Consider the following 25384-nt stretch of genomic DNA (forward strand, 5'->3'; position numbering starts at 1 on the left):
ATTAGTTTTTAGTCTTCAGAGTGAATCGAAGGCATCATGTTAAAATGACACAAAACTGACTTACAAGTAACTTTTCAGCAAGATATAAAAATTTGTTTTAAGTAAATAACTTCTTAATTTTGATTTTAAAACGTTCAGTAGCAGATTACTTTATGATGGGGATGTCAAAACGTTTTCTAACCAGAAAAGGCCAAAATCAACTTAAAAGAATAAAAATAAAAAGGTTTCTATTCAGAATTTTGTTTTCCTGCTCAGCCATAAACTAAGCATGAAATATTTTGATTAAACAAAGAAAATATATTTTTTTGTGAGAAAGTTCAAAGGGTTTCTTGTGTTTTCATTGGCTGCAAGAAAGGAAACATTTTACTAATTTATTTGGATTTAACAAAACTGAAACGATTTAGTGTATTTTCAGCATTAAAACACAATTTGTCACTCTTTACTTGAAAAAGCTTTAATAATGTAACTAAAAGCACATTAGGGGTCTTGTTTTAAGGTGAAAAGTTGTTTTTATGTTAGTTTATCTTATTTCCAGTATACCAACATATTTGCACTGGAAACTAGACCAAAAATAGTTTGTAAGATTTGGTGTTTTTGCATTTTAAAGTTAAGATAAGTGAGCCAGACATTTGATTTTCCGTGTCTTTCAGGGCATCTCAGCTTGGACCAGGACCCCCCGCCGAGCCGCTGCTGTTCTTCCTGCGTCGTCTTTTCCAGTTGACTCCTTGTGAAAGAAGGTGGACGGGCCGGCACTGTGCTTCTGCAGGAGGCCGTCCGATCGGTGAGGGCGGCGAGGGCGGCGCTGTCATCGGCTGACTGCTGCGGTGGGAGTGCGATGCGGATTGGAGCATGTCGGGGGACTGGGACGAAGACCTGTGTAAGAAGGCGCTGACGCTTTTGGAGGAGCTGTGCTTCAACTCCCAGAGGGTTTACAGCCAGAGCAAACAGTGCCAGGAGTTCAGCTACCTGGTGAGGGGCCACAACAGGCAGCTGGACACAGGTAACCCCCATCAAACCTGTTAACACCGAGTTTCACTGCAAAAACAATAAATCCTACCAAGTATTTTTGGTTTAGTTTCTACTGCAAATATCTTAGTTCAATTCAAATAAAGAGCAATATATAAATGTATTTGCAGAATTTATTTTCTTTTGTTTTTGCATATAAAGAAGCATTTCTGGGCACCGCTAGCTAAAAAGCTAGTTGCACTATCCCAAAAGCATCAAACCCAAACATTAGCACCGCTAGCGGTAAAGCACTATACCTGCCTGGTATTTAGCCAAAGCTAATGCTAAAGAGGTAAATTGATCCACAACACTGCAAAAACACAAAATCTTACTAAGTACTTTTGGTCTAATTTTTAGTGCAAATATTTTATTACACTTGAAATAAGACAAAACAAACTTAAAGCCAAATGTTTTGGGACGATATAGAGGTTTGTTTAAAATAAATATTTTTTAATATTAATGAAAAAGTACTGATTATTTCACTTTTAACAAGACATTTTTCCTACTTTGTAACTGAAATAATCTGCAGGTGGAACTAGAACTGGGTTGCTAGGCAACGGGCTGGGCTTGGCTGGTGTTGCTAGGTAACCGCGCCAGCGGAACTAGAACCTTTTCATCAATATTAAGGAATTACTTACTTATATAAAGCTCCTGAATATTGCTGGAAAGTTACTTTTAAGTAATTTTTTTCTTATTTCAGGTTTTCTAAGATAGTCACAGGATCAGAAAAACTAAAATTTTGTGTTTCTGGTTGGTGCAGCAGATTGTCCAATAAACACCTGATAATCAAATAGATTCTCTTTGATTGGGGACCAAAATGTCAGTTTGTTACATTTTCAGCTGCTGTGTTTCACTTTCACAGCAGAAGACATCTTTCCCATGTGTAAGTAAAATAATCTAGCAATTTTTCATGACTATTATGGAAATTTTTACTTAAAACAAGCCCGTATTTCTTGCAGAAATTATTTTTTGGTTAGATTTGTCTTATTTAAAGTGCAGTAAGATATTTGGACTGTAAACTAGACCTAAATGTCTTGTTGCTCTTTCTGAAAATGGCCTTTTTTGAGCCTGTTTGCTCCAGTTAATAATTAATCGATTACAAAATTGGATGACAGTTGTTTTAATAATCCGATTAATTGTTTTGGCAATAATGTTATTATGTAAAAAGAAACCATATTGTGTTTCGTAACTGTGATCTTGGTCTAATATGCTTTGTTTTTACTTAGGATTGGCTTTTATGATCAGCAAACTTTCAATAAGCCCAAAATTGTTGTGCTTCACTGGCCTTAAAATTATTAATATTCTGGTTTAACCAGGAAGTTTGACCCTGAAAAGACATGAAACATGCTATTTAGTTGCTAAATTATCTCACTAAATTAAAGGAGTAGCTATGAATAAATACTGCATTATGTAAAAGAAAAGAAGTGACAGTAAAAATGTGTTTGCTCGCATTTTTAACTGTGAAAAGAAGAAAATGAAGCCAAACACTCGTCTTCATGCTTTAAACATGTCAGAGACGGCTGCTGCTTCCTGGTTAGTTATGGATGATGCTTTGGATAAACGTTTGACCGTGAAAACACGATTTCACGGTCATGACGGAGGAGGAAGCATCAACACATCTGAAACGTTTTTTAGAATAAACAGCTTCTCCTTCTGGGCATACAGTTTGCTCAAGATCCTCCAAAGTGCATTTAGAGACGCCTGCTTTGAATACATCCAAACACATTTCCCTCCTAAAGATAGCTTTCATTTCCAGGTCAGTGTATTCAGGAAGACCACAGATGTTTGTTTCCCCTGAGGGGAAAGAACGGATCTAAAGACACCTTTAAAGTCTCCGGGGACAGAATTTAAGAAACCAGTCTCCGAAAATAGGATGAATCCATGTACTTATTTTATTCCTTTAATCAAAGAACAAACAGCAGGATCAAAAAATATATGATCAGCATTAAACACATCACTGAGTAAAGAGTGAGTGGCAATTATGACAAGGGAGATGATCTGAGAGGCGCTCCTGTTTAAGAATAGTTTGAAGCTGAGACGACTCGGAAAAACAAATCATGAAATATTCATGTTGCATATTGAAATGTTGATGGTTGGAGTCATTGCATTTCTTTGAAGATGCCCAAAGGAAACAAGAGACTGTTATTTATACGTACAGCTAAGCTCAGAATTGTTCATACCGCCGGTAGATTTAAGTCTGAAGTAATCGTTACGTTTCACCTGGTGACTGATGAAATATTGATGTTTCAGCTCGACGCAGACAGATTTAAGGCTTCGCAGCAAAACACAAAATATTACCAAGTAGTTTGGTCTAATTTTTAGTGTCATTATCTAAGGATACTTGAAATAATACAAAGTAAACCTACAAGCAATTTTTCAGAAAAATGTAGGAGCTTATTTTAAATTAAATAATTCCTTATTGACTGAAAATTACTGGTTCCACTGAAGATTATTTCACTTATAACAAAACATTTTTCTCACGTTCTAAGTGAAGCCAATCAGTTTTAAAGGATTTCTCCCAATTTACAAGACGTTACATTAGATTATTTTATTTTTGTACAGAATCGTTCTTAGATGAGGAGAATTTAGTCTGCTCAGTTCAGAAGGTTTTAGGGTCTCCTGTCACTTTAAATAAGCTTCTGCTGGCCACACCCACTAACTCAACGTTTACACTCAGACATGAAGATGACTTCAAACCCATGCGCAAATTTTACAACTTTAAATTTTTGAAAAGCAGAAGTGGAGCCTCCTGCACAACCAACAAGATTGCACCAAATGGTTTCTGCAATAACAAATCACTTTTATTTTCCAGCAGCCATTGTACAGCAGTAAAAACCAGTTGTCTGCTTCTGTTGCTGGGTGACAGGCTGGGCTTGGCTGGGGTTGCTAGGTAACGGCGCAGTGGCGGTTGAATCTGACTCAACATTTAGAGGGTTTTTGAAATGGTACATTTTCCAGATACAAAAAAAAACGTTAACTTATTCCCAATAAATGGCTGGGTGTTTTCCTTTCTTTTGTTTAGTTTTAAGCGTTTGGGTTCATTTAAAAGCAGTCGAGACCCAAATGGAAGCACGAAGACATGCACAGTGTGAGTTTTGCATAATAGGCCCTCTTTAGTTAAGTAATCGGCAGATCCCACCGTTCCCACCTTCACGTCTTCCCAGTTGCTTCTAGTTGTTTCCCTGTTACGCCACAACAAACTCACTTACATTTTCACTACCTAGTAAATCCTTGCAGGGTTCTTGGAGAGGCTAGTGGCCATTTTACCCCACCATCGTGTTTTTTATTTTGGCAGGAAGCGGGTGTACCCAGAGAGAACCACACATGCACAGGGAGAACGACGGCAGTGAAACAACACTAGTTCCAGCCTAGCATCTGCATTATCAGATTATTCTGTTATTATGCAGAGGCAGCGCTAATAAACCCAGTCTGAGTCGTTCCTGGTAAACTGCTGAGTTGGTATTGTGTGTGGTCTCCATGGGGACGTTTGGGTGTGCTACACCGATTAGCATGGATCTGTGGCTCAGCGTAGATTAGGCTGGATTGGCCGCCGTTCCTCCTGAGGTTTGGCCGACTCTCTGCAGAAACGCCAGGCCGCAGTTTTAGGCGTCGAGCCGCTGATGGAAGCGTCCGATCCCCCGGAGGGCCGCCGAACGGCGAAAGCTGTCAGCGAATGGCTTGTGTAAGCAGAGGAGATGCGTTTGATGTAGAGGATCGTACGGCTCCCGGCGGGGGCTGAGTCAGTCGCTGAGTGACGGGGAGCCTCAGCCGCTCCTCACGGCGAGCTTCAGAGGCCGGCTGCCCGCCCAGCAGCCCGGCCGCCTGCTGACTCGCTCTTTATGCTCGGTGGATTAGTGACGGATCTCTGGCAGGATCAGTGCTCAGGATGCTACAGCGACAAATGGAGGGGAGCCGTTTTCACCCCCCGACAGCAGCTGCACACGTTTGATCACATCCGTGACTTCACCGTAGCGCTGATCTCCCAGCCTGACTCAACCTACTGCTCTCCTTTTGTTTTGCTGCTGCAGATCAATGCATTAACCTTTCACATCTGAAGCTCTTCAGGTGTTTTCCTCTAAATCGCTGTCAAGCTCCTTCTGAGTTTCCACGGCTCTTACTCTTCTTATTATTGCCGTTTATGTGTCTGCTCTTTCACACATGGTAAGCAGGGGCGCGTCTAGATTTTTCTCCTTAGGGGCCCGGGCAGCAGGGTTGGCAGATTTGCCTAACTAGTGCTAACGACATGATTAACCAGATTAATCGTGATGCAAAACGCTAATCTTTGTACAATACAATATGAACTAACTAGCAGTAATTTAGCTCAAGCTAACTGGTGCTCAGTTAGCTTGAGCACTACCTAACATGATCTAGCATGAGAATTAGTTAGCCTTTTGCTAATCAAAGGGGCATGAGCATTGCCACAAGAGATTGTGATTGACAGCGCTAAGCTCCGCCTCCTGGCTCTCTGATTGGTTGTTTCTCATTACCATTGGGAAAAGACAGAGGAGCTAAATTTTTTAACACATCTCTTTCCTCCCATACTGTTACATAGTGACAATTTCAATAAATATGTTTAAAAAAAAACTTTTTTTAGTGAAAGTTACATTCTGCAGCTTATTATGTAAAAAAAACCAAACTTGAAAACAACAGAAAAACTATTAATGGACGTCATAAAGCAACAAAAGGAGCTTTTCTGTCATCTACTGACATGGATTGTGGACCAAACAGTAATCTATGTACGGTGTCAGCTCTGCTGGGAGTGGCCAGGCAGTGCAGCCAATCAGATTTCAGACGCAGCCGGTGCCCCGCCCCCAGCTACCCTCTGTGGCCACGCCCCTTTTCTGTAGATTTAACTGCCTTGCTGCCTTCCTCCTCCCTTGCCTCCTCTGGAGCTTACATGTCGGCTCCAACACGTCCTTTGGTTCGTCTTTTCTCGCCTCCTCCTCCACCTGGACCAATCCTGCTCTTCTTCTTTCCCCTTCTTTCTCTTCTTATCTCTTCTTCCCCTCATCTTGTTCTCCAACGAGTCGGTGCCCACCCCCACCCCACCTTCTTGCCACTCCAATCATATCTTTTGAACAAGTGCTGATTAATGACATACACAGACTAATGAATAATTCAGCAATAAGAGAGCGAGAAAGCAGAGTAGAGGAGGAAAGGGTGACGAACAAAGCGGTAGATGCTGAAGGAAAGAGTGCAGAGGAAAAGACAGCGAGGAACGAAGGGTTGAAATGTAACGGTTAAATAGACGATTAGCTTGTTTCACCTTTGACATTATTACATCTGGGGCTGAAACAATAAATCAGATTAATCGTGATTAAAATAGGTTTGTTGCATCTTTATGTGATGTTATCACACATCAAGCTGAAACAATTAATCATATTAACTGCAATTAATCGCAATTAAAATAGGCTTGTTTCATCTGTGACGTTATCACCACATCAGGCTGAAAAGATTAGATTAATTGTGATTAATCATGAGTAAAATTGGCTTTTCTCATCTTTATTTGACATTTTCACACATTGAGCTGAAACAACTGATTTAAATAATTATCAACTAATTTAGTAATCAATTAATCGTTAACTGGAGTCCCCCAGACAACCTGCTAAGCCCGGTGGTTGGGTGCGAGGGCCGTCTTTTTGAGTTAGAAACGTTTAAAGTTGACAGGAAATTTGAAAATATCACCTGATGATTATGGGTTATTGGAAGATTAATATCTGAACACCAACTGAAAGTCTTAGAAGTTGCAAACATTAAAAAAAACCTTAAGTAAATAGTAAATGCTAAGCCTGGTGGAGGCACAAGTAAAGCTTGGTGGCCCGCCAGGCTTATAATACACTGTGGGAACCCCTGGGAGTCTACAGGCTCAAATAAAAGGCCTTATGCTGAAAGAAACTCATATTTAAAGCAGTAATTAAACCAAAAAATATGCACATTTGCATCCAAATAATAATAATAATAATAATAAACATTTTCTTTTTTTCCCCAAAACTCCTCAAGAGGCAAAGTTTTATCTTAGCCTGGTTCAAATTCTGGAAAAACAAACGTCTTTTTGCTTTCCTATGTCAGAATATTAGGGCAATACTGTAAAAATAAGAAACATAAATTTCAAGAATAAAGTTGTAATATTATGAGATAAAGTCAGAATATTACCAGAATATAGACAAAATAAACTCAAACAAGTTTGTTCTCATAATATTTTGGTTTCATTCTTGCAGTTTTATGACTTTACGTTTGTAATTTATTTTTTATTCTAATAATTTTTCCTAGTATGGCCCCTATACTCCGATTAATCATTTAATCAAAAATTCATTTAGGCAATAAAATGTTTTCCTTATTTTAAAAGGACCTAATTTGTTTCAATGTATTTCTAATATTGTACAAAAAGGCTAAACTTTATTTTTCCGATTGATTGTTAGAATAATTGATTAATCGATAACAGAAATATGTCTTAGTTGCAGCTCTAATGACATCTGAAGTTATTGTCTTGTGACGCCTCCAAAGGAGCCATTTAGGAAGCGTTTTCTCAGTTAAGCATTTCTAATCTGTGGTCTGGAAGAAACCCAAGAGGGCAAAAGATGCCATTTTTGCTGCGAAGCCTCCGGTGGACAGGCCAGCGCACACAGTCTGCAGATCTGTAATGAGTCTGCTTGGTCGACACACTAACCATGCATATTCATGTTCAGAGCTCTGGGACTCGGTTCAGTGTGAGCTCCGATTGGTCCGATTCCGTCAAGACAGTCATCAGACCCGAAAGTGCTATTTATAAAAAGACTTCAAATGGTTCCAGGATAAGAATAAATATTCATTGTATATTTAGTCTATTTATCTATAAATATTAATGCAACCAGCATGTGCAGAAGTTAGAAAGCACATGTTTGCTATCACAGTTGTGGTCAGAAGCATGAAGCCGTAGAAAAGCTTTTTTCACATTTCAACCAAAACTTCAGTCTGTGCTGTTTGGTGATAGACGAACATGAAGCTGTGCATAGCTGCAAAGTGGAACCGGTGGTTAACATGCTCCCGCTAACACGCTAACATGCTAATAGCAGAGCTAATTTTTCCTTTAGCACTTTACCTAACGCTGAAAACTTTAGTGCACTTAAACACATTTTTCCTGATCATTTCTGAAGCACTAATTTACTTGGCTATTCTTTACATTTTCAGTTGTGTTGGAGCAGTTAGCATTTTTTATTCATGCTGTTATTTTGAAGTAAGCAAAGACTGTTAATGCAATAGTTTCATTTCCTGTCTAATTTTTTTCCCTTTATTTCAAACAGGAAACATGAAGGTACAAGATAAAACACAGACAGTAGAGAACTAGATAAAAACATAAATACAGATTATAAGGGAAAGAATGAACAAGCAAATTGTAAACTCAAAATTAAATTGATGATCATGGTTTGTAATGTGAACTTAAGTTAGCGCTTTAGCAGCAGCTTCAGCCAAATGCTGGCTTAGCAGTTGAGATTTAGCAAATTATAATGGTTATAATTCATGGTTTAGGGTTTAGCACAACTAGCTTTTAAGTGAGCGGTGCTCCCCACTGAATGGAGGAACTGGTTTTCACAATCTTTTAAAAGTGAAAGTCTGAAAAAGACGACACCCATATGTATTTACAACTCCTTAGACAGTACCTTCTAATAACTTAAAGTAGGCTATTCTAACCTTTTCAGAGTGTTTGTCCTGCTGGAAGGTGAAACAGTCTCAGCCTCTAACAGATTTCTTGCTCCATCCATCTTCCCATCAACTCTGACCGGCTTCCTTTTCCCTGCTGAACATGGAGGGTTGCATGTAGGCCAAAAATCTCTATTTTGGTCTTTTCTGACCAGAACACCTTCTTCCACTTTTGCTGTGTCACCTACATAGTTTGTGGCAAACTGTAAATAGGACTTCTTATCTCTGTCTTCAACAAAAGCTATAATTTGATGGAAGATTTTGGAGTGAACAGTTATGCTCCTGCTGAAATATTCCCCCACCTGAGCTATGGATCACTGCAGCTCCTCCAGAGTTACCTTGTTCTCTGGTTAATGCTGTCTATGACTGTAAGTTTAGGAACATACAGATGAATGGAGGAGAAGCTGAAATGAAAACCAATTAGCCATTTCAAAGCTAACAACAATGAATCAACTGTCAAGCATGGCAGTGGCAGCATTATGTTGTGGTGCTATTTCATTTTTCAGTGTAACAGGAGCATTACACAAACTCAGATCCAGCAGTGGGCAGCGCTAACTAAAAAGTTAGTTCTCTTAACACAGTGCTATGCTAACATGTTATTTAGTGGAAGCTAATGCTAAAGAGCTAAATCAAGATGTTATTTAGTGGAAGCTAATCCTAAAGTGCTAAATCAACATGTTATTTAGTGGAAGCTAATGTTAAAGCTAATGATGAAAGTTTACAAAACAGCCAACTTTGTTAACACTTCAGAATTTACTCTTGAAAAGTAAATTTAGGGGAAGCTAAGAGTGCTGAACATTTTCAATGTTAGAAAAATTCTAAAGCTCTAAATGAAAAACTAGCTCTGTTATTAGCGGGTTAGTGGAAATGTGCCAAGTGCTGTTTAAATCAACAGTTGTTCCTGGGGGCAACAGAAAGAAATACATAGCCGAATTGATTTCTGCGTGACGCCAGCAGGCCAACATTAAACTTCTGGACTATTCTTGACTTCAGTCTCATTAAAAATTTGTGGATGATCTTTGACATCCACCAATTCTGAAAATTAGAGTTGTCAGACATCCAGCCAAGCAAACTAGTGTTTCAGACATTAGCTTGAAGAATTAATTTAGGGGAAGCTAAGTGCTAAATATTTTCAAAGTTAGCTAAAGAGCTAAATAAAAAAATTAGCTCTGCTATTAGCATGTTAGCCGATTAATGTCAAACAGTTAGACGGCTACATCTAGACACATTTGAGTGTTTCTATGGGACAACAGAAAGAAATACACGGCTAAGTTAATTTCGGAGTGAATCAAACAGCTTCTGGATTAGCCTTGACTTCAAATCTTATTAAAATTTGTGGATGATCCTTAAAAACTGGGCCTGTTCAAAGAAATCTACTTATTATCACGTTAAATCAGGATGGCATTCGTGCTGAGTGTATGTAAACTTCTGACTGTTTGATGGGACGGATGTGGACTTCATTCAGTCCAGCGTTTTTGCTCGAATGAGTCATTCTCTCCCCACCGTCTGGCCCCCGCTCTCCCCCACTAACCTGTCACAGATTAAAAGGCTCATAACTGTGAAGAAATGCAGGATGACATCACTGTGGGTGTGTTTTTTTTTATGATTATTAATTGCCATCGTCATCATCGCCTCCTCCCGCCTCATCTCGTTTTTTTCCTTCCTGCCAGCGTTTGCCCCCATTTCCAGCTCGGATAAAAGCTGCAGAGAATGGCTGCAAATTACACTTTACGCCTGCAGCCGCTGGCGTTGATGTGTGATTTGTAGATGTTGTGGTAACGGTGCTTTGGTTTGGCATATGCATGATGTGTTAATAGCATGCGTCTGGAGACAAGGTTGTTGTTTTTATTCATCTTGGCGTTGTTGTGGCACCAGCAAGATGGATAAAGCTTTTTACGACGTCACATGACGAATCCTGCCTCTTCACTTGGGCTTTGCTCGTTAATTCGCCTCTTAAGGTGAATCATGATTGTTGCAAACCCCAAATTGTTATTTGGGGATTTTGTTGTGTTGGGATTAAAATAAAAACCAAAGATGTTGGACTTATAGGTGCTAATCAGAAGCTACATGTTCCTCCAATCCGATTAATATCTGTATTGATCCCAATATTGTAAAAAATCGGTGAATGATTCATAACAGTAGATCTATTCAGTCTATTTCTATGCTTTAATATCATATTTAGATTTCCTAATTGCACTTTCTGATTCATTTGAAAGGTTTGTTGCAGTTTTATTTTTAAAATGTTTGACCAAAGTAGTCAACTTATTGTTTTTGTCCGTTTCTGCGTTTCCATTACAAATGTGTGAATTTTCTGCTAATGTAAAAAATAAATAAAAAAAAACAATTTCACAATTCCTTTGTTTCCAATAATGAGAAAAATGATTGTAATCACACGTGAATAAGTTTTTTATGTAATAAGTCAGTAAAAACTTGGAGCTCCGTCATTATGGAGCTACTTCCTGTCGTCGTCGTCTTTGTGGTTTTTGCCAGTAGTAACATCTGGTTGTTGATCATGTGACTCGTGTAGTACTAAAAAAATGTTTTCCATCGCAGATTTGCAAAATAAACCAATTTTAATACAGCCAAAATAAAAAACTTAACCAACTGAGTTTTTTCTAAATTGCTGCGTTTCCATTAAGCAGATTTGTTTTCGATTGTCAAATTCTGCATTTAAATAGTCGGTTATTGACTTTTATCCTCCCAACTGAACTGACTGAACAAATTAAAGTTGTAATTTTTACAGGTTTGACCAAACTGTCAGTTGGTGCAGAGTCATGAAATGAATTTGTAGTTTATTATATTTATGCCTGAGTTTAAAAAAAAAAAAAAGAAACGTATTGAGTCTGTTCTGATTTCTGTATTGATAACAGAAGTGAAAATTTCCACTTATAAGTTAAACAAAATGCATCCCTGATGTAAGTGAAGTGATCAGATATTGGAAGTGGATCGGTGCATCGTCGGTCCCTCAGGTTCTTTATTTCGCTCCGTTTTCTGTTCCCCTCTCTGCAGAAATCTCCGTCAGCCTGCTGTCGGTCATCGTGACGTTCTGCGGCATCGTCCTCCTCTCCGTGTCCCTCTTCGTCTCCTGGAAGCTCTGCTGGCTGCCATGGCGGGACAAGGAGGGCGGCGGGCTGAGCCTGACGTCGGGGCTGCTGCCCGGGACCGCCGGGCTGGGAGGCGCCGCGGGGCCGTCGCTTTTACCCCCGCTGCTGCAGAGGAAGGAGGGCCACTCCTCTTCCTCGCTCTACCCCTCGCTGGGGCAGCAGGGGCACCCCCACTTCTCTGACCTGGTGGGGCTGGAGAGAGGGGAGGGCGGAGGGGTGGTCGGGGGGCCGAACGAGACCCAGGAGCATTCGTACCTGGACATGGACTCCTACCCCAACAATGCTGGTGAGAAATGCCCCTTTTGCCCCAACCTGCAGCTTTTATTTATTTATTTTTTTGTATTAATTCATCGATTCATTCCAAAATCTGAGCAACTTGAACCTGATTTTCTCTGCACTCAGTTACAAATTATTTATAGATTAACATATTTGCATGCTTGTTGTTCATTTATATTCAGTCATTTTAAATTACTTTCATCACTCTTAGATAAATTTTACAAACTGGAACTGAAGCTCTTTGATTTTCCAGCAGATTTATTTTTTCGTTGTGAGTTTTTGCTGCTGAACGTTGTTCATTATTGTAAAGATGGCCGCCCTTTTCCGACGGCGCTGCTGGCCTTTACAGTCCGGATGTCGATCAAAACACCAGCCTGTTTCTGTTTTTTACTGCTACAGCTGAACTGTAGTTACATTACTTCTCAATACTTGACATTTACTTGAGTATTTTTTTTTTAGAAAATTTACTTTTAGGAGTATTTTTACTTTTGCTTGAGTAAAATTTCTGGATTTTTTTTCCCCCTCTGAATGGAAAACAAACATATAAAAAAAAATTCACCAGTGACAGACCTGCAAGTTTAGTTAAAGTTTCTTAATCTTTTGGACTTTTAAACATTTTCTTTTGCTGATTTAGTTATATTTTGTTATCTATATAAACATTTTGGTTGTTAAAATAACAAAATTTCCACTTCACTTTATATTTTGTTTCATCTGATTATGTGATTTTTAAGTATTAAATGACTGATAATCTGATCAGATTCTCCAGGGGTGTTTCTGATCTGACTGTGGCCCGAGGGCCATTTGTGGCCCTTGTACTCATTTTGTGTGGCCCCCAGCTGTAATCAATAAAATGATACAAATTTTGGCTATAGATGCAGTTGGAGACTTTTAATTTGTAATCAAGACAAAAATGTTACCAACTTAATTTTTTGACACAGGAAAACGTAAAGAACAACACAAAGTATTTTATTTTAACCAAAAAAACACAATACTTTTTCTTTTTATCTATTTATGAAAAGATAAACTTATTTGTGTTTTTGTAAATAAGTGTTAGCAAAAAGTAAAACCAAGTTTATCCAAATCAGCTTTTATTAAAACTTGACTAAATATAGCAAAAGTTTTGAAAGAAAGTGACTGAAATCCAGTTCTTACTGCTAAAAATAAATGTATTCTATTAAACTCAAAATAAACTGAAAACTAGATGTTTTTCTTTTAAATCAGAACACGTGCAAAACCTGTTGCAGTGGATGAGGGCCATTGTAGAAAAAAATACAAATTAGTAAATATCTGCAAAAAATAACCTGAAATTTTCTAGAAAAAACAAGGAAATCTGCTGGGGGGGGAAATCTCATTTTTAGATTAATATCAGGAATTTTCTACAAAAAAACCTTGAAAATGTCTGAATTTCAAATGCTGAACAGTTTTCTATAAAATGTCCAAGTTTTCTAGAAAATTTCTGAGATTATTCACAAACGTTTTGGCAGAGATGTTCTCAGTTTTTCTGTCTTAAACGGCCCAAATGCGCCGTCATAAAAATCCCTTTCAAGTTTTGGTTCTGCATTAAACATCAGGCTGATTTATCATCTTCTTGATTTTACGTTGGGTTGTTTTCGGTCCAAAACTACTTTTGAGTCGCCAATTTTAACCCACATGACAAAAAGTTTGGACACTCCATACTTGAGTAGATTTTTACCAAATACATTTTTCCTCTTGAGTGATTTATTGGACGGCGACTCTTTTACTTTTACTCGTGTTGAAGCAGTTCTTCTCCTACTTTAGTGTAATTTCTGGGTGCTCTGCCCACCTCAGTCGGCAGCGTTAACTGAGACAGACGGGTTTGTTTTTGCTTCTCTAGGGACTCTGAAGCTGAGTCAAACGTCGCCGGATGTCCCCAACTCGGAGGGCGGGGCTCATCCCAACAAAGAGCTGCCCAACGCCCATTCCCAGCAGCAGGTCACCCCGCGGTCAGTCAGCCGACCGATTCCTCACCACTGAACTTAACGCATGCTAATTGTTTAAAATCAATATAATTGAATGTCAACTGGTGCAAAAATGTGTCTGAGCACAAACCGCCAGTCATCACAGGAAGGTCATCCTCAGGTCAGATTCTGCAGCGCCGAAAGAATCTGCTTGAGTTTGCAAAGTTGCATCCAAAAACAACCTGATATTATTGATTATTGGAGCTTTTTGGGGGTTTATGTGCAGAAAAAAGTTTGGTGAAATCCAGGCAGAAGGTCAAACTGAGATGATTAGAAGCGTAATGTTTAAAGAGAAATAAATACTTCTCTTCTGGGCCGTATCAAGATGATGATGTCCTCAGAGGTTGTCCCCAAATGTACCGATAAAGCTCATCAAATATTAATAAATAGCTGCCTCTATGTTTGGTGAGTACTTCTTGAAATTCAATAATGATAATTTGCAAAATAAAAAACTGAATTCTGAATAAAAGCCAGTACAAAGAATATAAAAATATAAAGTGTATTTAACTAAGTTATTCCCAAACAAAATCAATAAATCCCTTAAATATCACAGATTTGACAGCATAAAATTGGCAACAACATCAAATGATCATGAAGAAATTCAACAACAGATGAGAAGTTATTAAAGCTCATAACTGGTTCTTAATTTATGCTTCATTCAGTCAGCAGGTAAAGGAGAAAATAACCTGCAGAATCAGAAAATAATCTGCAGAATCACCAGAAAATAACCTGCAGAATCACCAGAAAATAACCTGCAGAATCAGAAAATAATCTGCAGAATCACCAGAAAATAACCTGCAGAATCAGAAAATAACCTGCAGAATCAGAAAATAACCTGCAGAACCAACAGAAAATAACCTGCAGAATCAGAAAATAATCTGCAGAACCAACAGAAAATAACCTGCAGAACCACCAGAAAATAACCTGCAGAACCAACAGAAAATAACCTGCAGAATCAGAAAATAATCTGCAGAATCAGAAAATAATCTGCAGAATCAGAAAATAATCTGCAGAATCAGAAAATAACCTGCAGAATCAGAAAATAACCTGCAGAATCAGAAAATAATCTGCAGAACCACCAGAAAATAACCTGCAGAACCACCAGAAAATAACCTGCAGAATCAGAAAATAACCTGCAGAACCACCAGAAAATAACCTGCAGAACCACCAGAAAATAACCTGCAGAATCAGAAAATCTGCAGAATCAGAAAATAACCTGCAGAATCAGAAAATAACCTGCAGAACCACCAGAAAATAACCTGCAGAACCAACAGAAAATAACCTGCAGAATCAGAAAATAATCTGCAGAATCAGAAAATAACCTGCAGAATCAGAACATAACCTGCAGAACCACCAGAAAATAACCTGCAGAATCAGAAAATAATCTGCAGAATCAGAAAATAACCTGCAGAATCAGAAAATAACCTGCAGAACCACCAGAAAATAACCTGCAGAACCACCAGAAAATAACCTGCAGAACCACCAGAAAATAACCTGCAGAATCAGAAAATAACCTGCAGAATCAGAAAATAACCTGCAGAATCAGAAAATAACCTGCAGAATCAGAAAATAACCTGCAGAATCACCAGAAAATAACCTGCAGAATCAGAAAATAACCTGCAGAACCAACAGAAAATAACCTGCAGAATCAGAAAATAATCTGCAGAATCAGAAAATAACCTGCAGAATCAGAAAATAACCTGCAGAACCACCAGAAAATAACCTGCAGAACCACCAGAAAATAACCTGCAGAACCACCAGAAAATAACCTGCAGAACCACCAGAAAATAACCTGCAGAACCAACAGAAAATAACCTGCAGAACCACCAGAAAATAACCTGCAGAATCACCAGAAAATAACCTGCAGAATCAGAAAATAACCTGCAGAATCAGAAAATAACCTGCAGAATCACCAGAAAATAACCTGCAGAATCAGAAAATAACCTGCAGAATCAGAAAATAACCTGCAGAACCACCAGAAAATAACCTGCAGAACCACCAGAAAATAACCTGCAGAATCAGAAAATAATCTGCAGAATCAGAAAATAACCTGCAGAATTAGAACATAATTTGCAGAATCACCAGAAAATAACCTGCAGAATCAGAAAATAATCTGCAGAATCACCAGAAAATAACCTGCAGAATCAGAAAATAACCTGCAGAACCACCAGAAAATAACCTGCAGAACCACCAGAAAATAACCTGCAGAATCAGAAAATAATCTGCAGAATCAGAAAATAACCTGCAGAATCAGAAAATAATCTGCAGAATCAGAAAATAACCTGCAGAATCAGAAAATAACCTGCAGAACCACCAGAAAATAACCTGCAGAATCAGAAAATGATCTGCAGAATCAGAAAATAATCTGCAGAATCAGAAAATAACCTGCAGAATCAGAACATAATCTGCAGAATCACCAGAAAATAACCTGCAGAACCAACAGAAAATAACCTGCAGAACCACCAGGCTGCGCAGCTTCTAGTTTCTATTTTTCCTTCGTTTTGCTCATATTTCTGACTCCCTGTGTGATTTCAGACCCAAGCCCATGACTCACCAGCTCTCCAGCCCAGATTTCCACGGCGAGGAGAAGGAGCAGGTCACCTGCATCGGGCAGATCAAGCCGGAGCTTTATAGGCCCAAAGGCGACCAGGGCGAAGGCAAGCAGGGCGACACCTGCGGCAGGATCTGCTTCCTGCTGCGCTACGCCTTCAAGTAAGCGAAGCACGGCTGGCTGCGCACTCTGACAGGAGGCTGACGCTAATTTAGCACATTTAGCTGGGAAATGCAGAACTGGAAGCACTGGGCAATTTATCTGGAACAACTTGTTCAGCTTTTGCTCATATTGTTTTTAAGGTTTGGAAAGTGCTTGATTTCTCTGCAGAGTCATTGAAAGTGCTGATATTTAAGCTGCATAGTTTTGTAATAAAGTGCGATCTGAGTTTTGGTTCAACTTTAAATAACGTTTTAGGCTTTTAGTCAGATATTTTTATACCCTGAATAAAGACACTCAGGTTTTCAGAACTCAAGACTGACTTTAATTTTCTGAGATCAGAAGTCAGAGTTTAGATTTTTTTTTTTTTTTTTTTTGTTTCTCAGAATTTTTTTTTCTCAGAACCTTAATTTTTTTTGCCTTGGAATTAAATTTTTTTTTTCTTTTCAGAATTGTTGTTTTTCCCCCCACAGAATTATGAATTTATTTCTCAGAAGTCTCACTTTAATTTTCTGACATCAGAAGTCAGAGTTTTGATTTTTTTCTTCTCAGAATTAAATTTTTTTTTCTCAGAATTTAGATTTTTTTTTTCCCCTCAGAATTTTGAAAAATTTTCCTGAAAAGTCTCATTTTATTCATGTTAAACTTAAAGAGAGACTCGTGTATAAAATCTGATTTCTGACTTCAGACAGAAACTACAGTGACTTCTTCACCGTCTGAAGTTAAATCAAACTAAACTTTTCTTGTTTTGGTTAGTTAAAATTACCAAACCTATTTCTGTTTACTAAGTTTATATATATATCTATATCTATATATATACATATTTATTGCTCAGTTTTAAATGCTACACAGCTTACCAAGAACATTTTTTTAGAGATTTATTTGTAACTTTCTTTGTATATTATGTCTAAGCATTTAATTTGAGCAGGAAGGTCATTAACATCATGTGTTTGTTTTAATGTGATGGATATTTGTTATTTCTCATGGATCAATAACTTATTGATCGTCTCATATTTCATACGTTAAACAACGTTGTTGAAATTGGGGCATTTTTTGGTAAATTAGTTTCTCGGACCAGTTTGTTGTTTACGCTGTGTGAGACTTTTCAAAGCATAAAGTTTTGTTATATTTTACTTAACCTTACCCCTGTTGAATATTATCATTAGAAACAGTGACAGTGAGTGAGTGTGGTGCTGGAAAAGTTTGATTACCTTGAAACGGGTTGGATTTTCCAGTGCGAACCGCGGCTTGTCTGCCGTTTTTAAGACAATGCTGGAAGTCCGACCCACATTTTATGCACAACACCAGCCGCTCCCTTTGATTCTGCGATGCCCTGCAGCGCTGTGAAAGCTTTCACCGACTTGCTTGATTGGGTTACGTGTGAAGGAGCAGAAGTGGTTTAAAGAGGGTCTCATGTTAATGGAGAAACCATGAAAACATAATCTGAAAAGACACAGTGGGAGCCTTGAAACGTATTCAGACCGACACTGGCTCGTCCTTCGGCCCGAGGTTCCTTCCTCTTGCATCGGAGTCATGTGTGAAATGACTGAAGAAGTTTGACCTCCGCAGTTACACCAAGCAGAGATCAAAGGAGTCTCTGACACAGCGGCCATGATGGATATGTGAGCGCGAAGCAGCAGGACTGAATCCCTGAACGCTCCTGAAGGAGGAGATCGTTTCTGCAGCAAAGCTTGGGAACCGTTCTGGGTTTTCCACCAGAAGGGTTCAAATAGTTGGTCAGCAAAAGTCCTGCATGCAAAAACACAACATGCAAAGTAAATTTGGTCTAGTTTCTAGTGCTAATATCTGAGTACACATAAAATAAGACAAAACTGACATATAATTAACTTTTCAGCAGGAAATGGGAGGTTGTTTTATTCAATAATTAATATTTACTGAAAAAGATATTAGTCTCATTATTTAACTAATACATTTTTACCATAAGTGAAATAATCTGCCAATGGAGTTTGAGACTGAGCTCATAAAGTTTCTAGAAAAAACGTTTGAAATTTCTGAGTTTGAAAAGTTTAAAATTTGCTAGAAGAAATTCTGAAATGTTGAGCCTAATCTCAGACTTTCTGCGGGTTTTTTCTTACAAATTCTTTACTGTCAGAAATTTATAAGTTTTTTCTAGGAATTGTCTCAAAATAATCTCAATTTCAGTTTTTTTTTGCAAATTCTTTACTTTTGGAGCTCAAAAACTCAAATTTCTTTAGAAAAAAGCTTAAATTGACATTTCTCAATTTGAAAAGTCAGAAATGTTCAACTTTGCAAAATCAGAAACTGTTTGACTTTTGAAGCTCAGAAATTTTCATATTTTTTCTAGAAAATCTCAGAGATTAATTTCAAAATTTCAGAATTACTCGATGGAAATTAACTAAATTTTTGTCTACCTGCGGTGAAGCTAATGCTAACCTGACCATAACGGTTATGCCATCAGTATGTGACGTATTTATGCTGAACATCCTTTACTCTTGGGCTGAGGTGTTGGTGTCACACTGATCGTTATCGAACCGATCTGCTGCTAAATGGGGATCGCGGTTCTCAGCCCTGCTGGATCTGAAGGGCATGTCGGGTCTGCGGGGGGCAGCTCTGCATGCCTTCCTGCCCTGACACGTTGAAACATTGCAAAGCATGAAAGTGCTGATGGTTGGAGAAAAGAAAGGGTGCGACCGTTTCATTCATGAATTATATATGTGAGCCGGTTTGAGCAGCAACCTGCATCATCAAAGGACAGAGAATTAGCCTAATGGAGGAAACGGCAAAACAAAACCATTCCTGCGTCTCGTTTAAGTCGGCAGATGACGTCTGTCTCTGTAGTTATGGAGTGAAAAACAAAGGTTGGCGTTGCTGCAAACAGTCACCTGGCGATGGGATTGGTGCGTTAATGTGTGAGACCCGCTAACAGTCGATGTCAGACCTGCTCCTGTCCTCCGGGAAACGCATTTCTATTGACAAGCCCATTAAAAGCTGACACGTTTCCACAGCGGGAATAACGGCGAGCTTTCCGTGGTCTGCCAGGAATAAGGTGGCGGAGCCTGTTGGAGCTGCGATAGGAGAATTCACTCTGAGGAAACATCAGGAAATCCTGAGTTATTCTCCAACACAGCTCCTTAAAAATGATTTAATTTCAATTTTATGTTTCCAAGGTTTGGAAAGTGTTTGATATTTTGTAATAAATGCAATATAATGATATAATTTGCATTAATTTGGAAAACATTATCATTAAAACAAGATGCTTTCATGTGCCTATAAAAAGTTGTGTTTTAATGTTGGTTAAAATGAACAAATTGTTTCTAAATACCAGAAAATGTAGCGAGAACATTTTTAGATATATTTTTAAAATTCTGGTATAAACAAATCAAATACAAGTCTTAAGATTAAGAGAACACACACAGAAAGAAAATATATTCTGTATATTCTGCTTGAAGGTCGTTTATTGGAACTGGTCGATACGGCTGAAAAACTGATCACAATATGAGTGTTTCATATCAGTCGATAATTATTGATTAGATTTTTGTTTTAATATCTCAAACTGTTATCGTTGTTTTCTCCTTCAACTCCACAGTTATTTTTATTTTTAAGCAGTTATAAGGTGAAACCTGGAACAGGGCAAGCTAACAGGCTGTTGCTAGGTAACCAAAGAGTGAGTGAGTTGCTAGGTAACCAAAGAGTGAGCGAGTTGCTAGGTAACCAAAGAGTGAGTGAGTTGATTCCACCAACTTAGCTTAGCTAGCCGTGAGGTTGAGCAGCTAAGGTCTTTCCTCTGCCTAGATCTCCCAGAATGCTGTGCGGTTTTGGATCGGAGTTCAGTGAAATTATTAAACACTGTGTTGGACAATATCTATCACGTGTCTATCATGATTGATTGATTGATATTGTTATTGATTTATTGCCCGGCTCCAACCCGATTTGTTTGGATTGTTTTAGTGCCGGGGTGTCCACACTGTGGTCTGGGGGCCATTTTTGGCCCATAAAATGATTTTGTTTGGCCCCTGAACACAAATCAAATACTAAAAATTTGGCCAACTGATGACCCCAAAATTAGGAAATGATCTGTTTTTCTTTTAATAAGGCAACAATCTGGAGCCTCTTTGTGTTTTGGATCTTTAAGGATATCTAGATTTCATGTTTATTATCAAGCATTAAAATAAAAATAAAAAACACAGTTAACTAAGTTTAACATTGTCAGTTTATTGAATCTTGTTGCCCATAGGTAATTTAAATTTGTCAGAATTTTGAAATTTCATTATTAATTTTGCTTATTATCAAGCAGCATTTTGAGTTTTTTGAATTTTGTCAGTTTTGGCCTCCGGAGGAAAAAAAATTAAAAATAAAAAATAAATAAAAAACACCACTGATGTAATGAATATTTATTATTCCTAATGGCTAAATTATTTACTGGTATGTGTAATTGAAATAAAGTAAACGTAGATTTATATTTTATATGATATTTTATTTATTTTTAATTAGCGTTTTGTTCTGGGTGTACAGGGTGTGAGAGATGTTTCAAAACAAAGTTTAGCTGTAGAATCTTGAATAAAATCATAAATCACTGTTAAAAAAGCAATAAATTAATATTAAAGTAAATTAAAGTAGTCTTTGTTTTTATCTCATGCTTGAATTTTCCTGTGGAAGAAATCTACAAACGCTGCTAATAAAGACGCTTCATTGCATTAGTTTCCTTTTCTTTCCAGTTATTATTAATCTGGTTAATTAATTAGAAAACGTAAACATTTATCCTGAAGCGCAGCATGGTGCAGCATCATCTTGATTCGACCTGACTGCGTGTTTATGTGGCTGGATGCGAGTCGGGGGTAAACGCTTGTCCAGATTCTCCACGGCTCTGATGTCAACACACATCCTGCGGACGCTGCAGCTGCTGCAGGTCACTGTCTGCCGTTTGCCCCGCTGATCCGGCCTCAGCCTCCAGCTCACGCCGGCCTCCTGTACGGCAGCAAATGAAGTGCTGACAGCCTCGTTAACACATGGAGACGCAGCCTAACGAGGTCTGATTAAAAGCCTCCGAGCTGTCCTCATCTTCATCTGGTAATTAAATGCATAATAAACGGCGAAGCGTTCGTATGTGCAGACATCAGCGCCGGCCCGCGCGGAGATCTTATGTTTGTTTGCGTGACAGAGATATTTTCAGTCCTGCTCGGTTGTTTGTGTGTTTGTGCAGAAAGGGGCTGTTAGGCTATTTTTATACAAAGGCTGCTGATTGTCCAATTTCTAACTAATGTGTGCAACCTTTCAACATGTTTTTGTGTGGAGAAGTAAGAATAGCTGCAGGGCACAACATCGTGATCCGCCACCTGAAGGTTTCTGGTCTGAGTGGCTTTTTCAGAGTTCAGTTTAACTCATTCTGAGTCTTATCCGTGAACAAAGTCTTCTTTAGATTAGGGCTGAAATGATTAATCGTGATTAATCGGTTAATGAAACAATCGATTAATCGTTAACTGGAGCATACCAACTCAAAAAAATACAAATTGTTGAAAGAACACCGTGCTTAGAGCAGTAATTGAGTCAAAACTGTACAAACATACATTTTGTATTTAAGATAAAAAAAACATGTCTATAAATATGTTCAACCCAAAACTCCTCATGTGGCTTTACCTGCACCTGGTTCAAATCCTGTAAAGTCTTCCTGTTTTGGTGCAGAGTTATCAGATAAATTTGTAATTTAATGCATTTCTGTCTGTGTTTTATTTAAGAAAGAAGCGTTTTCAGTCAGGTCAGCCTGGTTTTGTGTATCGGATCGGTGTCGGTCGATACTAATGGGTATCAGAAGTGGATAAAGTGGACCGGTGCATCCGTAAGGCTCATCCCAGGACGTTAAAGATAATAAACGAGCTCCGTTCTGTGTGCCTCTCTGTTCTTCTGCGCTCACTGAGCTGACGGTGCAGCTCTGGAGATGGCGCACACAAACACTCGCCGGCTATTCTTGCTCCGTCTCTTCTTCTCCAGAGACTCTCAACCCTCCCACTCCAATTTGTGTGCACGAGTTCAGCACAGGTGTTTCGGTGTTTGTGTGTGGGCTAATCCTGTCTGAGTCTCAGCGTGTTTGTTGTGCAAGCCCTGACTCCATGTCTTACTTTAAGGATAATTCGGTTCTGCTTTCTCCTCGTCTCAGCACGGAGCAGTTGGTGGTTAAGATACTGAAAGCTCTGGACCTGCCAGCGAAGGACGCCAACGGCTTCTCCGACCCGTACGTGAAGATCTACCTACTGCCAGACAGAAAGAAGAAATTCCAGACAAAGGTGCGTCCCGCTCGCCTCCGTCCTCGTCGGGAATCGGCTGTTATTCCGGTGAAAGGAAAACACTTTCCCACCAGTTTCATTCTGCTCTAACAACCCATGGAGAATTACACAGTCTCACTAATGTAATCCCATCTAATCAAGTCTGAGGCACAATTTATGCTGGATAATGTGCTTCAGATGAGAACTGCAGATAACTGTCACATTTTCCTGGGGTTTGAAGACTCTTCAGTCTGGTGTGAGGGAAAGCAGATCAAGATCAGATTGATTTACAGCGACGCGTAACGCCTCGCTCTTCAGAAACCGTGTTGCCAGATTGGGCTGTTTTTGGTGAGGTTGTTCAAATCCAGATTACTTTTCACAACATTTGGCCAAATAAATTTTCAGGAAGGTAAACCTTTTCCTTTTTTATTGTACTTCCAACAAAAGGGCAACAGTTTGATGCTATTGGACCAAACAAATATTAGGACAGTTGAGAAAATCAGTTTTAATGAGGATAATAATTTGCTATAGTTCATTTAAACTAAAAAAAAAGTTTCCATTCATGACTTTATGTCTAAATGTTGGTTTTTACAAGGTAAAAACCAACATAATATAATTTTCCATTTTGAGATTATCTGAGAAACGATGAAAATGAATATTATACTTACCAGAGACTGACCTAAGAGGTAGCATGCACAAAAAGAAAAACCTGGAATTGAGCCCTGCTGGATGCCGTATTGTAATGATACCATAAGTCACGACGTAAAACTGGAGCAATTTGAGAGCAGTGAACAAGCTACTGATAGACCTGAACAAAGTGAATTAAACTCTGAAATGTGATGCTTCAGTGCCTCTGAGATGTCATTAAAAACTAAATAAGATGACGGCTGTGGATAAAAAATACACTGTAGACCTAAAGTTAGAGGGAACAGAAAGTCTAATTAAGACGAGTAGTCCTGCTAAAAGAGGTAAAAATTATTTATTGGAGGGGTTATGTTCCCTTCATTTGTAGTTTTGGTTCATATTTAATATAAAGATGGTGCTGCTTTCTGTTGCTGGTACAGAAAAGTGAATGTTAAATGAATTTTCCCTTCAGAGAATCTTAGTTGCGTTGTGGAAACTGTCAAAGAGTGAATGGTAACCTGCATAACTTTGAGCTTAAAGCAAATGGTTGGAGGTGCTATAAACACAACAGATTAATAAAAAATAACAATACTTTTCAATGCAGCATTTCATAAAGATCCAAGGTTTAATAAACTCATCTTTCCTTCTGGTTTGTCCAGAGTGGGAACAACTGAGAGGTTGTTTGGGCCTATTGGTTGCCACAGGTGACCAATTAAGCTTCCTTGAACAGGTTGGGATCGGCTTACGGTCTACACAAAACATGTTCACTGCATATTCAAAATCATTCTGTTTTAGAGCATCTTCTCACTATAAATCCAAATAATCTGCTGCAGGCCACGCCCCCCAGGTCAATGGTTACACTCTCAGGTGAAAATAGCTGCAAAAAGATGTATAATTATGCAACTGTACATCTTTGAAAAGCATAAGTAGAGCCTCCTGCACAACCAACAGGAATGCAGCAAGTGGTCTCTGGATGGTAAGTCAACAACAAAACACTTGTCTGTTCCAGCAGCCATTGTACAGCAGTAAAATCAGCTGACCAAAGCTACTGGCACTCAGTTTGGGTTGCTAGGTTACGGGGCAGAACTCTACTGTGGTTGCTAGGCAACAGGCAGTGTCTGCTGATATGTGACGTTACATTTCGGGTGTTTTTGAACCAGCTCATTTTCCAGACAGCAAAAAACATAAACAGGCAGATGGTTATTTTTTTTTTAAGCACTTTGGTCGTTTTTAGAAGCAATTGAGACTCAAAATAACAGTTTTAAAACGTGTGAAAAGTGAACTTTACACAATGTGTCCCCACTAACCAGATATAACTCACCGTTGTTGTTTTATGACATCCCTTGGTTCAGTTTCAAAATGTCTGGTTCTTTCTTCCAGCAGCTTTACGCCACAGATCTGATGCTGTTCAGTTCTTCTTCTACTAATAATGGCTTTAGAAAACACATGGTCAGTTGTACCAGTTGGTAAACCTGACTCTGTTGCTCGTAGGTTGCAGACTCACAGAAGTCCTTCTCTCTCTAGCTTTGCCCTAATGAACGACTAATATGACTCCACAGAAATGTTTTTTTACTTTTAAGGTTTTAGCACCTCATTGATACTAAAAGTAGCTAACTAACTTTGAGTCTTGTTCCTTGTGTAGCAACATCAACCCTGAAGATTAGCATGAATTTAAAGGTAAGATGTGTTTACTGAATGGAAAAATGTCAGACTTTTTCATTTCCTATGTGCCAATCACCAGGACGGGACTGAGAAGCTGAATAGGACCCA

General features: G+C 38.6%; 1 protein-coding gene across 1 annotated transcript in view; it reads left to right on the forward strand.

Annotated features, from left to right (window-relative positions):
- The first annotated feature begins 654 nt into the window (after nt 1-654).
- syt3 (synaptotagmin III) overlaps nt 655-25384 on the forward strand; it is a 38904-nt gene continuing 14174 nt past the window's right edge. The window contains exons 1-5 of the mRNA XM_015010033.2: nt 655-1000; nt 11692-12072; nt 13918-14026; nt 16577-16753; nt 22885-23011. Coding sequence (XP_014865519.2) covers nt 850-1000; nt 11692-12072; nt 13918-14026; nt 16577-16753; nt 22885-23011 — 945 coding nt within the window. The 5' untranslated portion in view covers nt 655-849. The remainder of the gene's footprint in view (nt 1001-11691; nt 12073-13917; nt 14027-16576; nt 16754-22884; nt 23012-25384) is intronic.

Source organism: Poecilia mexicana, unplaced genomic scaffold (assembly GCF_051168715.1).
Source record: "Poecilia mexicana isolate PSO_F unplaced genomic scaffold, ASM5116871v1 scaffold_8, whole genome shotgun sequence".
NCBI lineage: Eukaryota > Metazoa > Chordata > Actinopteri > Cyprinodontiformes > Poeciliidae > Poecilia > Poecilia mexicana.